Below are 15,614 nucleotides of genomic sequence, written 5' to 3'. Positions count from 1 at the left end.
CTCTCTCTCTCTCTATATATATATATATATATATATATATATATATATTTCATTTATAGCACGTATTTCTAACATCAACCCTACTTACACTGTAATAAATATAATATAACCGGTGGTCAAAATTAAACAGGCACGCAAGAAAGTGGAAAGCGATTCGCAGTTACACGGCTCGTTCTAGCGTCGGTTCAATTCCAAAGGGATCCCGAGTTGGTTGGGTCTGAGCGTAAAATGAAATACCGTTATCTTGTTAAAACACATCGAATTAACGTTGACGTTATTTCACCAGGGAAAGAGAGAGAGAGAGAGAGAGAGAAAGAAAATCATATTTATGATATTCCAAACGAAACCATTCCATGCTGTGCACTTGTATGTATGCTCTACCTGTATGCATATACTTCGTATATGTATATAGAAATACTTATGTACGAAATTGGAATGTATCGTCAAAGCATCGAAAACGTTCATGCTTCCGGCATCACATCGCGAGCAGGAGCAATATTTTGCAGCGATAACTTCCGAGCAGCATAACAGGCAGAGAACGGGGTCTGGTATTGTATAAAAAGTTTGCACTTCTCCTACGACTTACTTTCTTACTCGAAAAAGATGGACGAAGCGATGGTGGCGATGGTGGTAAGGGAAAGATGATGGGAAAGAAAGTTATAAGGTTATGGCATTTCCGTGGAGAATTCGCCTTCCTCTCTAACGTATTCTATAAACGAAAACTAATCTCGGAGAAAGTTTTGGGTGTAATTTTTTTCTTCTTTTTCTTTTCCCTCCTCACATTTTTCTGTCCTTTTTCCTTCCCCCTTTTTCTTTTTTTTGTTTTTGTTTTCTTTTTTTTTTTCTTTTATTTTATTTTTTTTATCCCCCCCCGAAAAATCTCACCAAGAGAGGAAAAGATTTATGACGCGATACAAAGACTTTACGCTCGACTTTTACTTCATCTCGAGGCTTCTTTGACAAAAGAAAATAAGAGAAATATGGTCGAAAGATAGATCGAATTTCCGTGTAATTAAAAAGCATCCTTCTCTCGGGAGATTTAATAAATTTTAACCCATCTACCAAGTTGAACGATAATGAATATAAATTAACATTTTTTCTCTTTTTTTTTTTAAGAGAAAAGTAAGGAGAAAGAGAGAGAAAGAGAGATACTCGTACGATGCTCGGAACGACAAAGAATTATCTTAATCATCCTGTGTGAGAAACAACATTAAGGATGGAAGGAAGAATTGTAAGAAAAAAACAGGAGGAAGTAAAAAGAAAAAAAAAAAGGAAAAAACGCACCATCTCTAGCTCTTTTCTTAGAGCTAACACAGCCTTTTCTCTGTCAGCCACAAGCTCTTCCAGGTACTGATATCTCAACTTTTTTCGAGCACGGCACTCCCTCGCACTCTGTCGACTTCGCTCTGCAAACAAACAAAAAAAGTAACAAACAAAAGTTAGAACAGGATAAGGAAGGATAAAACACGATATTCTACGTATATAAATTACAAATAAATATATTCTTACGAATCGTCATTGATTGAAACTTTATCGTTAACGAACAAACGAAAGAATAAATGTTCGATGAAATAATAGTTTAAAGAACATTATTTATAATCGATTGAAAAAATTTCGAAATGTATCGAGTACAAATTTTTTAACGCGAGAATATAAAACAACCACGAGTAAATATATTAGAAAATATATTACTTTTGTGTCTCGGTCGTAACTAAAAAAGAAATTAAAAGAAAATACAAATGGATGAAACATTTGGAACCTTAAAACGGCAAAAAATATCGGATAGTTCACGGAGTTGCATAATCGTGCATTAAATACGATGTTTACTTGGCACTCGACCTAGCTCCCCTTTTCTCCCGGTAACACACGATCTGCTAAAATTTTTTATCGAAAATGAAAGTACGATGCCGTTTGAAATTACGGTTCACGTTATATACATATACAAGAAGAAAGAATGAAAGAAGATAAGGAGGAAAAAAGAAAGAAAAAAGAAAGAAAGAAAGAAAGAAAGAAAGAAAGAAAAAAGAAAAAGGAAAGAAAAAATTTTGTAATTTTGTAAATCTTCTAAATAACGACATCCATGTCATTTGGCACCAGTCGAGAACTCATTCGCTCTCTTTCAAGATAATAGAGAGATTCAGCGATACGAACGTACGGCTACGGCCGTTCAGTGGAAATTGCAAATTCCTTTTTCACCTCAGTGCCATAACAATAAAATGCTTTATGATCGAGAACGAACAGATATTAACGTCCCAGCCTAACTTTTTATAACACTGTAAACGTTTGATTCGCCGTACTACACTTTCTTTCTCTTTCTCCTTCTAAAAAGATTTATATAAGAACATTTGTGTTATTTAAACGAATTAAAACAAAGAAAAAAGAAAGAATATTCGAGCTTTTCTTTTCACGCTAATACTAACTCTATTTTATCTCTATTATCTCTAGTGAATGAAAAATTAACAAGTACACGTACAGTGTATTTTTAAGTAAATCTTCGATCAAGTAATTACTCATAACGTAATAAAAAATCCTATGCCTTAGTTTTTCAACAAGTAGTTATTAGTTTTCCACTCTTTCTCAACTTTCAAGGTATACAGTGCTTATCTACGTTTTTGAAACAAGACAAAAAAATATTACAGTTTCACCAGCTTATAGGAAAATATCGGAAATCTTGCGAATGTCTTTCGTAAAGTCGTATAAAAAGGCGAAAAAAGCCTTTCGAATACGTATCTAAATACTTTTTATACGTTTTCTAAAAGAAGACAACGAAGCAAACGATTACGTGGCACGAATACAGAAGTCGTAAACCGAGCTTAAAGTTCGCAACCAATTCTAGCGTCCTTTTCCCGCCCAACTTCATGAGGAAACTTAAAGAGGAAGGAAGATGGAACGAGAGAGAGAGAGAGAGAGAGAGAGAGAGAGAGAGAGAGAGAGAGAGAGAGAGAGAGAAATAAGAATAGACTAACATAAGAAATATAATAAAAAGAGTAGAAAACGAATACGAGCTCTATAAAAGTGACGGAAACATGAAATCTACGATAAGAAAAACATTAAAAACACGCAATTTCTTTTACTATACGTGGACGTTCGTTGTCGAGAGATCAACCACCAAGAAGGCTATAATAGGAAAAGCGAGAAAGAAAGAGAGAGAAGGAAGCCGCAAAAAGAGAGTGCGATAACGCGGAAAAAAGGAGCAATGCTAATAGAGGAAAGGAAAACGAGGACGAAGAGAGAACGAAAGAAGAGAGTGGAGCGTGATTATAAAGTTTCCTCCGGAAATAAGAGAAGCACGCGTAGCAGAAATAATCTTGGGAAATTACTCGGTGCCACGGTCCACGGGATACTCCCTTCTTTCTCTTTCTTGCTCTCTCTCCTTCTCTCTTGCTCTTTCTCTCTCTCGCACATAGACATACTAATACCAAAGAACGACACACTACAGCGACGACGCTAATACCAGAACAACGTTAGTCTTTTCCTTCGTTCTACTTCTTCGTAGACGCCTTTATCCTGACCTAACCGTCCTGGCAAAATGGTGAAATTGCAAAATACATCCTTTTACTCAGAGACGAGTAACACCAGCAGCAGTAGCAGCAGCAACACCAGCAGCAGCAGCAGTAGCAACTGCAGCATGCTTACCAATACCACCACCAATCTAAAGAGTACCACTCGGTGTTGCTGCCATCGAGGGATGACGACATTACTACTTTACCTCAGCCTGCTGCAACAGTGGACCCTGATCCGGTATAAATATTCATTACCAAACGAGATAAATATTCCTAGCTGTCTCCTGGCTACAAAACTATTCCTTCCCGTACCAGCAATCGGTTTCCCTTGAGCGTCTTAAGAATCGCTGAAACTCCTACTACGAACTACGACGTTTTCAGCATTTCATTTTTTCCTTTCTTTCTTTTTTCTTTTCTTTCCGTTTTCATTCACGATCCTAAGATCATTTACATTAATTCTCGTTCAAAGTTACGACTCTTAACAGATCAAAACATCGCGAATAATGCATTTGGATCGTAAGAAAGAAGTTAAAATATTTAAGACAATGTATGGGTATCTATCTGCTTAGATATGAAAATTTGTCAAAGAAAATGTGTCGTTAGTTATATGTAAATATATCTACTACGAAAGTATTATACTCATCTTACCGAGCTTGGCTTTCATGTCCACCTTGTCGGACGCCTTCCTTCCGGGCTTGCGTCCCCTCTTGCCCCCCTCTTTCCGATCACCGCGAGATCCCTCCTGTAAGGAAAGATAAGCGAAAAATAAATCCAAAAGATAAACTCTTCGCTTTTCTACTCTGTAGATATTCTCTACTAGCCCTTCGATGACACATGCAGAGTTTACTTTCGATAAGACGAAATCTAACGTTGAATTTAAGGCGATTTTATGGTTGAGAAGAAATCGAGAAAAATGAAAAACAAAAAAAATTGAAGTCGAACAAGAAGAACAAAAAGAGGAAGAACAAGTGGTAGAAGAAGAAAAATAGGAACTAGAAAATGTAAAGTTACGTAACTTGAAAGGAAGTGCGTATCTGCTTTTAGGTATCCCAAGAAGAACGACAACACAAAGGACACCACGACGAGAACGAACGCAACGACGCGGCCTGTTAAAATTTAGCCGTCCCTAAGGCATCGTCATCTTCGTCGTCGTCGCTGCGTTACTGGATATACGTACCTACCATCATGGCGGCTTTAGCTATGCATACGTTCAGGGGTGACAAAATACAAATTCCTCTCTCTTTTAAACCCTCTGTTTACTTCCGACCTTCTCCTTCTCCTTCTCTCTCTCTCTCTCTCTCTCTCTCCTTCTCTTTCTCATCTCAATCTTATCTGATATTAAATCTCCTCGAAGCTTCCTTTCTTCCTCACTCTCGACCACTTCCGCCTTCTTTGCTGTTAAATCTCGCATACGAGCAACCATCCCCGACCCTTGCTACCTAATACTCGCCCTTCTCTAACCAACAGGCTTATATCCACTTTTTTTTATCTTCGCTTCTATATACCCTTCATCTTTACGAATATTCATACATTAATAATAATGGAATTTATATGATCATATTATATTATATTATAAATTATAAAAAATATTATAAAAAGAAAAATAGAAGAAAAAGAAATTCGCTTAATTAAAGTACAATCAATTCTGTATACCTAAATATAAGCAGAAGAAAAATAAACTGCACTGAATCTATCGACAGGAATATATCCAAGTAATTTTCAATTAATCAAGTTACATGCTTCATTATAAATGTAATATACATATGTAATAAATAAATATATATATATACACATATATATAAAATACATATATGCATATAACAGTAGAGAAAATATGAAATTTATTTCTTTCGCGAAATAATATCCAGGAGTATGCAGCAATATGAGAAAAAATATCAACGAACGGGTGTTTATTGCGACAAAAAGAAGATTCTCTCAACCCAGAAAGGAAAAAAAACAAGAAAAAGAAAGAGAGAGAGAGAGGATTGCATCCATGTTTTTCACGAAGTCGTGGTGAACGATATTGCGATGTTCCGATGATCGAGACAGTTCCGTCTACGGAATACGTGGATCTGTCAAACGTTCGCTGGCATTGACGTTTCCGTCTCTAAGAGTCTGTCACGACACATACTCTTCGACTTTTTCTCTTTTTCCCTTCTTCTCTCTCTCTCTCTCTCTCTCTCTCTCTCTCTCTCTCTCTCTCTCTCTCTCTATCTCTCTCTTATACACTCAGGTGCCCAAGATGACTCTCTCCTACTCTGTTTCTGACAGTTTCACAATCCTTCCCGCAGTGGTTACAAGTTTGACGCAAAACGAAGAAGAAAAATAAAATGAGAAAGAAACAGAAAAAGAGAGTAAAAGAATCATATTTCTCTTGCTTTTTCTTTATTTTTTTCCAAACGAATGAGTATCCCTCTCGTTAACCATCCAAACGTGCAGATAACGAATACGCAAGTCGATTAATAAACTTGCTCATTACGAGCTGATCGTTCCTGCGTGAACATTTTACGTGCGAGTTACTCTATAAAAGCATTTAGAAGACTCGAATTATTAAGCAGACAAATTATCTTATAATTGGTGTAGAACACTGAACATACGATTCGATCGATCGATTTAATATATATATATATATACACACACACATTCTATTTTATTTTTGTCATCTTTTTTTTATCGACGATTGATCGCACGTATATCTTGTTTCATGTGAGATTTACTTCATGTGAGCATAAAACGAATGACGATATTCCGACGAAATAAAAAGAAAAAAGGAAAAAAAAGAAAAAGAACTTAACTGACATTATGATTCGTTCTTATCAATGCGTTTTGCAGAAATTGAAGCAACCAATGCCGTGATGGGAAACTTGCTACGTAATTTCTCGAATAGCTTCGAACGATTTCGATCTTATGGTTGCTTCTCACGTTCAAGAGAGTTCGTTTACGCGCATACGCGTACACCGTTCTCTTCTCTTCACGACGCGACGCTTAGAAAGGGCCCTCGCGAAGCTCAATTTAATCTACCGACATTAACTCGCAGTTCCGCAAACGTGCATGCGTACGTGCAACACTTTATAAACAAATGTAACGTTGCACGCACATAAAGCGGATATATAGTGCATCGTAGTGTCTATTATAGAACACTATGTGCTACGACTATGCGACAAAATCTAAACACGTAACTGCATAGGTGTGTAATATCATATACAGAGTGTTCCGTTTAACTTGACAACCTTGAATATATATTTTCCATAATGGAGAAAAATCTTACGGAACGTAATGACGAGGATATCAAAAAAGTGAATATAATGATGTCAGATAATCTTTCTCGAGATATCGAGGTCATCGATCTCTACTTATTTCTAAATCAAAACTTCGCTATATTTCTATTAATAGAATATCTAAATTATTTGAGAATTAAATTATTACAATGTTATCGTTAAACGATACTCCATTTAAAATATTTCACTTGAATTCATTTTATGAATGATTTCATAAAATCATATCGCACACTTCTTCGTTATCTTATATCTTTTTTTTTTATTTTCAAATATTTTTTCTTTATCACCGAAAATAACGAAGATATTCTACGTGGTCAAATTTAAATTGGATACTCCGTATATGTTCATGTAATATAGGTACACACATTTGCCATTCACACACGTATTACACGGCTCTCACACGCTTGTATTTTACGATGCGACAGAATACGTGATGCCTTAACAGAATCGTGACGAAGCACGCGACCGTCTCGACTAACTTTGAGAACGTTAACACGACACACCGGGTAACTGCGTTACGCGATGTCTTATTTCTTAATGCGAATCATTCCACGATTACTTTTTTTTCTTTTTTTTATAATGTAAAATAAACCGAAACATTAAACATGAACATTAAAATGTTACGATGTTACGTATATATAATGATAAGTATATATAATAAAAGATTGTTTAAATATATAAAAGAATAATTAAAAAAGTGATCTAATATCATATACTCTTCCTTTTTAGATATTCTATAACGCAAATCGATATAACAGAAAAAAAAGGTAAGCTAAGTTTGTTTTTATTGTTATCTTAGAATTCTTACGTAATTACTGACAAACATATGTCCGTTATTTCTGATGTATACGCATATGCATATGCACACATGTATTGAATATTTATGCGTTACGTACAAAAGCTATACTAATACGATTTACATACAGGGTGTCTCAGTAACTTTTTTAAGAATCAATATCTTCGTTATTTTTAATAATACGAGGAAATTCCAAAGGAAATAATTGTTTGCTTCAAAGGGGCACACATTATGATGCGAAACAATTTTTTCTCCATGTCCTTTTCTTCGAGATTTTAAAGTTTGTTGTAATTTTTTTAATTGATAATACGTATACTCATTGTCGCGAAATAAAAGCTGATGATTCGTCTTAACCTTTTGTAATATGTAATTCCATTAAAAAAAAAAAGAGAGAGAGAGAGAGAGAGAAAGAGAGAACTGATAAAAACTTTGATAACCAACGCATTAATAAAAGCATGAAAATAGGAGTACCGACAACCAAGGTACGCCGTCGTCAATTAAAACGGATGATAATGCTCTTAAAGTTTATTAAAGTTATGCGAAGAGATGAGACAACGAGGAAATAACGATGAAAACAGCTGGAATTGCGAAAAATATATCACTTGGCCGATTTTCCTAGAGAAAAGCAGCTTTTATTTAAGTATATTTTTATCAAAAGCACGCTTTTGAAACCACCGAATATTTCAATGGTACGTTATTTTATGCATACATCGTGCATTGCCAAATAAATCCCTACAAAGGAGCTGCTTCCGGAGAAAGCAGCTTGATTTTTTCCTTCCTCTTTTCCTTTCTTTTCTTTTATTTATTTATTTATTTTTTTTTTTTTTTAATCATGTTTGGCAACACAACGTATTTATTATAAAATCTTTTCCTCGTGAATACAACTTCCATAGATTAAAATTAAAATAAGAAAAGAACAAATGGAAAAAGAAAAAGAACCAACCACCAATGAAAATGAAACGACGTCGTCTCTACAAACGCGTTCTATGTATTCTAATTCTCCTCTTTCTATCCCCTACTTCGCTAAACGACTTTTAGGTGATCATCTTCCAAGCTGAAACCTTTTAATTACGTAGCTATGAAATGTTTCCAGAGGAGCTTACATGCTGTCACCCTCAACCCCTCCCTTTCCCTTCTCTTTTTCCTCTCTCTATCGCCCGCAGGACATTTTCGAAATTCAAGGAAAGAAACTCATCTTTGCAATTAATTTCTACACAATATATTAACAAGATTACGTCTTAAGGAGCTTTTGCTTGTAGGAAACGTAACCACGAAACGAAAACCAGCGATCGAATTTAAACTCCCTTATATAAAATTCTCTTTCACTGAAATATCTTCAAACTCGAACGCCTTCGTTAAGTCCTTTGAGAGATCTGTTAATTTTCATTTTGATTTCCTTTTTTTTCTAGGAAAGATATCCGCATCAACGTTTTAAAAAGCTACGAAAGGAAAAGAGTCTCTTTCAAAAAGTTGCGCGACTAGGTTCTGCTTTTTCGTTCTTCTTTCTAAAAAAAAGAGCATATTCTTTCAAACGAATCTATTGTCGATCCTAAGTCGACAAAGGACGAGTGAAACGTTAATGTTACTTCTTTATCTAAATAAGAACAAAACCATGACACGAAAAAAAAATGAAAAAGAAGAAAGAACAGGGCGAAGTTTTGCTGACATATTTATTTAAAAAAAAAAAAAAAAAAAAAAAAAAAAAAAGAATAATAATAAAAGAAAGACAAAAAGCGTCTATCTCGTCGTCGATGAATCTTAACGGGATTCAAAGAGTTTACGAAAGGAAAAATCCAAGGGCTCTCGGTAGAAGCACGTTCGTGCGACTTTTCTCGTGCTTCGGCAGATAACCGTAGGGAGGTATAAGCGAGGTAAAACTTCCTTACGGGTTTTTCACGTTATTGTTCGTTCCTGGCGAATACGAACGGAAAGAAAGAGGAAGGTGAATGAGGCGAACGAGCAAGCAAGCGGAACGAAGACGTAGGAAACGAAAGAAGAGAAGGAAACAGAAGAATTGTGGAAGAGAGAAAGAGAAGAGAAAAAAAGAAAAGGAAAGGGAGAGAAAAAGAGAGAAAGGTAGAGAGAGAAAAAGAGAGAAAGATAGGAAAAGGGTAGCACCGTAATTTTCCGAGCACCGTCTCGTCACTCTCTCGGCAGCGGCGCGTAACAATGAAAAAGGGTGGCTTCGCGAACACAATGGCTCGAGCGAGCAAAATCATCGTACGCGGCACGAAAACCGCGTGGCTTGGCCGCCGACTCGTTCGCGGAAACGAAACGCGAGACGCGACGAGCCACGGATATAAAGAGAGAAAAAAAGAGACAAAGACATAAAGAGAGAGAGAGAGAGAGAGAGAGAGAGAGAGAGAGAGAGAGAGAGAGAGAGAGAGAGAGAGAGAGAATATGAGGATTATTTATACACCAACCGGTTTACCGCGCTAGAATGGAAAAATTTTTATTGGAAAACCCTAATCGTTTTTCCCGTTTTACTCTTAACGTTTCGAATGCTGACGATATAAACGGAATCGATAATATGTAAATCTCCAATGATTTGTTTCCCTCGTTATCTCGCTAATACTCCATTTTTTTCTTTACACGAAATAACAAAAAGTTTTCCGAAAAATTCTTATCATTATACGACATTTTCCGAATCGACGATAAACTATACAACGGTAAAATGTATATCTTCGATCTTTTTCTCCTTTTTCAATTATTCAATATATGAATAAATAAAAAGAAAAAAAATACATTCTTAGTTAACTTGACGACAATGACATTTTCTGTGTTGTAAAATCTTAACAATGAGAAGTAAGACCGACGAAATTCGACAATGATCAAGTGGATGAAGTGTAAATCTACGAGACCTTCTCATTTTCCTTTTTCTCGCAACAATTTTTCCCTTTCGACGGTACGTGAGAGAAATTTTTCTCGAAGAGGCTAATATTGAAAAGAAATTTCGAAAATCAGCTACGATAAAATCGATAAAGCGTAAATCTGCGATCTTACTAGGTTGTTTGTCTCTCCCATCTCTTTCTTTCACTCATCGTTTCTTTCTATCTATTTATCTCTCAAAAATGTTTCTCTTATTAAGCGAGATGACAGAGACTTTTTTCGAAAACCCTCGTGATGACCCAGATCTCGAAGGAGATGACGAGTTGTCGGTGACAACGTAGGTAGCAAGGGTGCTTGTCAACTTACGTTTCGTTCCTGTTAAAGAAGGGGCCACTCATGGGTAAACCAGCACCTGAGGGCTACACTAGAGGAAATGGTAACGATAACGACGACGATAACGCTTAAAATACGACCGTCCGAACTTGAAAAAGAACTTTACAAAAGGAATCGCATAGACGTGCAACTCCATAAAACGTTCTCTCTTCTTTCTATTTTACGATTATTTTTATGATTATTTGTAATAACAATCGAATAGGATTCGTTTCGTTAATAAAATAGCAATAGTTCCTTTAGTAATAAAATTGTAAATACTGTTCAAAGGATTCTCCGTTGTATTCTAATTTCATCTTTTGATTTCCTTTTCTTCTACACCAATGAATCTGAAATTTAATTAATAAAGATTGCGATTTCAATTAATTATCGCGATTTAAAAATCGTAAATACGAATAAAGATAAGCTACTTCGCTAACTACAGAAAAGTTTTAATAATTTCGAAAGAAATTTTTGCATCAGATAAGGAAATAATTCTTTTGATGATCAAAAGAAAGTTGAAGATAAAATAAATTCGATTAAAATCTAAAATTACCTATGAACGAATCGCTTAATAAGTTTTTAACAATTGTGAATAAAGATTATGATCGATTGTCTAGCGAAAATAAAAAGAAAGATGGATTACGAAAGATTACAGAAACCAGTATATACGAGTTCAAAGGAATGTAAGCCAATGAAAAATGTGAACCAAGGAAGATAGGACAAAGAAATAAAATGAACCCTCGAAAGTCATTACACAGCAACTCGAGCATTATTCTTTGGAATCGAGGAAACCGTAAAGTATCGATTGTTCTTTGCATTCGCGAGTCAAGTTCTAGAAATTCCTTCCTTCGAACGATAATTTATTTAAGAACATCGAGACTAGAGTCAACCTTGAGGCAAGCCGTTCGTTATCGTCGCGAAAGGAAGACTAAAGTAAACGGAAACAGAAAGAAGAAGAAAAGAAGGAAGAAAAAGGAGAAGATAAAGAGAAGAAAGAAGAATGAGAATAAGAAAAAGAAAAAAGAGAAAAAGAAAGCGTAATAAAAGAAAAAAAACGAAAGAAGAAGAAAAAATGGAAGATATTTCGATCGGTCGTTCTATAGAAAAATGTTTCCCGTTAAAGCATCGTGTACCGACGTAACAACCTTCGAGGGAGTTAATTAATCATTGCAGGAACGATACACCGAGAGAGTACCAAGGACTCTCAACATGTAATCGCGTACAAAGGAGAATTACGTTTAAGGTTATGATTAGACGTAGTTAGCTTAGTACATACCTACATATCTATATATGCACGTAATTCTGACATATATCGACATTGATATCGCAAGCTTATAATCTTAAAATAAATCGTACGACCGTCATAATGAATTGCGTTATAAGGAAAAGAAAAAAAAAGGAAAAAGAAAAAGAAAAGAAAAACGTGAGAAAGAATCGCTGATAAAGAAGTAAGGACATTTTTCTAGATAAAAAAGAACAAGGAAAGAAAAAAAGGAAGGGGGATTAAAACATGAACTCGATCGACATTCATTGGATAAATATCATCGGACGTATCGTTGGAAAAAAAAAGAAAAGAAAACACTAACACGATGAATAAAACGAAACGAGTACAAGAAATCCTCCGATTGTTCCGTTACATATTGCGTTCTCCTTCGATGGCCACCATGGAAGTAAATGTTATACGGGAGAGATCGTACCTAACCCAACCCTATCCAACTGGATAAATTCCTTTCATCTCCACCAGCTGTATTTTCATCGTATATATATATATGTGTGTGTATACGTGCGTATATGTGCATATAACGATTTTCTCTTTTTTCTCCTCTTTTTATCCTTCGAATAAATCGATTTACAGTGTGTAGAAGCGGAACATTAACGACGATTCCCGTAGCAGCTTCCTCTTTTCTGCGCGTATCGAAACCCATAAAACAGCGTGTCGAGGTGAAACGCACGGATGCGTTTCGAACAAGATGCATACGCGTCCTTTGTGCGCGTCTGTATACATGTGTGTGTAAAAGAGAGATAGAGAAAGAGAGAGAGAGAGAGAGAGAGAAATAAAATAAAAAAGGAAAAAAAAAAAGAAAAAAGATACCCGTATTCTAAAACGCAATTCGTCGAACAAACTCGATTCCGAGCGAACGAGTTGCTGTGATTGGACGAAATCACCCTTTTTTCTGTATTATCAGAACACCGGCTATAGAATACGACGACATAACAGAATTGCGCATTGTAAATGTTTCGCGGGGCACGACGCGAAGTATACGTGTAGAGCATTGACATCATACCGGAAACGAGTGCGTTCTGAAATTGTAAAAACGGAACGGAACAAGAGGATAACGTGGTCCCACCGATTGATATAGTATTTTCTCCAAAGGAAATAAATAAAAGAGAAAAAAAAAAGGTTATGGAAAAGCGAAAAATAAGTATTAGAAAATTATCGAAAAAAGAAATAATATCGAAACGAAAAAGGGATACCAAACAGGTATATACGCATATATATGATACACATACGTACATCGCACCACGCACACGTATATACATGCATGCATATATACATACACCACGCGCGCACATGTATATAACACAAATAGAGGTGATCATTCAAAACGAAGAAAAATCGTGTCAAATAAACGAAAAGTCGAAAGATCGACGGCCATGTGCCGGCGTTACGTAGGAGACGAGCCGAGTAAAGCTTGCCGATAATAATGCAAGTAGAAAAATATATTAATAGAGAAAACTTACCGGTGCTACGCGTCGCGCGAGCTCCGACAACTGCGCAGTTCACGGGTTAAGAGGCAGCTTGCCTTTCAGGGACGTCTAAGGCCGGTACCGGCACCCGTGACCGGCGATCCGATCGTACTACCACCTACAGGATTTTTCATCGAAGCTCACGACATTCGCGCGTCCGACCATCGAGCGAATCGCTTTCCCTTCGTAACATAACCTAACGAACGACGACACGAGACAAGGAGACGCGTCAATCTCGAATTTTATTTTCTCTTCGTATTTCTCCCTGAGAAATTCTCACCGGATGATCCACCGAATGACGCATCGACATTTTCGACAACGGACTCTCGAAGGTGCAACGATGAATATGGATGTTTTTATCCAACGAAAAAAAAAAGTGAGAGAGAAAAGAAAAGAATAAAAAAATATAGAAAGGACGAAAAGAAAAAAAAAAAACGATGAAACACGACACACTTTGAACGCTATTAATAACGCTTATCTTCGTGCAACGAAGTAGAATAAACTTCGTAATGACGTATCAAAGCACACGACACTCACTCACACACACACCATCGTATTAATGCCATAAGCGACTACGTAAATCTTTTCTAACCGTCAACGTTTAAACTTGACGCAAAATTAATTTCCACATCCTTGCATTTATTGCTACGAAAGATAATATCGAATTTGATCGCACGAGTGAATATCTCTATGACTAGATATTAAAAGGGATTCTTTCCAAACAATAACGCTGGTCCGATATTCTCGTAACAAGAAGAATAATGAACGATAAATGTCGAACATATCGAAGTTAAAATCAAAGTTCTACGTATACAGTTTTTAAGCAAAAAAAAATTATATATATATATATATCGTTATCGTTAAAATAAATTCGTCGTAAAAATTTCATGTTTTCAAATCATACCTAATAGCTTGGAAGTTAAACTTCGAAACGTACTATTCGACTCCTATGATACGTTGCGTAGAATCTCCAAACGGGACACCTATTGACGAAAATGTGACGTACTATTCACCGAAAGATACGAGACACGTTCGCAGGATATGAAGATACGACGTATATATCGATAAAGATAAATACGTTGTATACGAACGCCAACTGTTGGTAAGAGTACGAAGATGATGCGAGAATGGCGCTATCTTCTGGGAAGAATGCAGAACTAAGTAACACACGTGAGCATCGTCTGACACACAGAGAAAGACTCGAGAGAACGATACCAACGCCACGAAAACATCGCGCGAATAAACAGGCACCTCTCCTTCCACCTACCCCTCACCTAACAATCCCTTTGAGAGGCTTGGTCCTAGATATCCTGACGTAAACGAACGATCGAAACAACGCCCCTCGTCCTGATCAAGGACACGAACCCGCCGAAACATTTTATCGCTTTCCCGCGCGCCCTCCTTGCACAACATGGTGTAATATTCCGTGACGCTTATCAAAGGACATTCATTTTTGTCCTCTTACTTTTTCCTATACCAGATTACATCACCGTGACATACTGTCATATATTATTGTTCTTTATCTATCGTCGACTTACCGTTTCGTTTTCGACTATACACATCGGCTCCACTTCCATGTTCCTTGGACGAATATCTCTCCCTTCCTCGCTCGACTCTCTTTCTTCTCTTCACTTTCGATCTTTTTCCCAAACGTGATATTGCACTTTCCTCGACGAGATATTCGTCTCGACAATCTACCGATCACCTTTGTCGTTTATTTTTTTAATGTCTCGTCCGACGACAACGTGTACCAACGTGTGTCTGTTTACAAACACTACAAGGTCACCGCAGGCCCCCCAGGCTTCTAACTCGCAATGTTGGCTCGAGAACATCGCGCATTACGTCACGAAAACCGACTGACGCGACGCGCGCGCCGTAATTGCAAAATTTCTTCGTGCTCGACATTATCAACGACGTGAGAAGCAGATGGTGGCGCTAACATTGTATCGAAGTAGAACTAAGAATGTCACGTATCTTTCTTTTGTTTTTTTTTTAAATTATGTTCGTACACATTATTTACGTAGAAACTTTAAGAAACTTTAAGAATTAACACAAATGTAAAAAGATCGGCCTGAAACATAAAAGTAA

General features: G+C 36.4%; 1 protein-coding gene across 9 annotated transcripts in view; it reads right to left on the bottom strand.

Moving 5' to 3' along the window:
• The window catches only part of LOC122629577 (REPTOR-binding partner), a 40,725-nt gene extending 25,208 nt beyond the window's left edge, over positions 1-15,517 (bottom strand). For 6 of the 9 annotated variants that reach the window (XR_006327296.1, XR_006327298.1, XR_006327297.1 and 3 more), the window contains exons 1-4: positions 15,065-15,473; positions 4,152-4,245; positions 1,285-1,406; positions 89-217 (exon numbers count right to left, since the gene is read on the bottom strand). Coding sequence is in view for 3 of the 9 variants with exons in the window: in XM_043813140.1 (XP_043669075.1) it covers positions 161-217; positions 1,285-1,406; positions 4,152-4,245; positions 15,065-15,103 (312 nt within the window). In the remaining 6 variants the exon portion in view is untranslated. Of the gene's footprint in view, positions 1-40; positions 218-1,284; positions 1,407-4,151; positions 4,246-15,064 lie in introns of those variants that run through there. The other 3 variants (XM_043813140.1, XM_043813138.1, XM_043813139.1) reach the window with 3 other exon arrangements.
• Between the last annotated feature and the right edge of the window lie 97 nt (positions 15,518-15,614).

The sequence above is a fragment of the Vespula pensylvanica genome, chromosome 5 (assembly GCF_014466175.1).
Source record: "Vespula pensylvanica isolate Volc-1 chromosome 5, ASM1446617v1, whole genome shotgun sequence".
NCBI lineage: Eukaryota > Metazoa > Arthropoda > Insecta > Hymenoptera > Vespidae > Vespula > Vespula pensylvanica.
The sequence above is the reverse complement of the archived record's forward strand: the minus strand, read 5'-3'. Positions and strand labels throughout refer to the sequence as shown.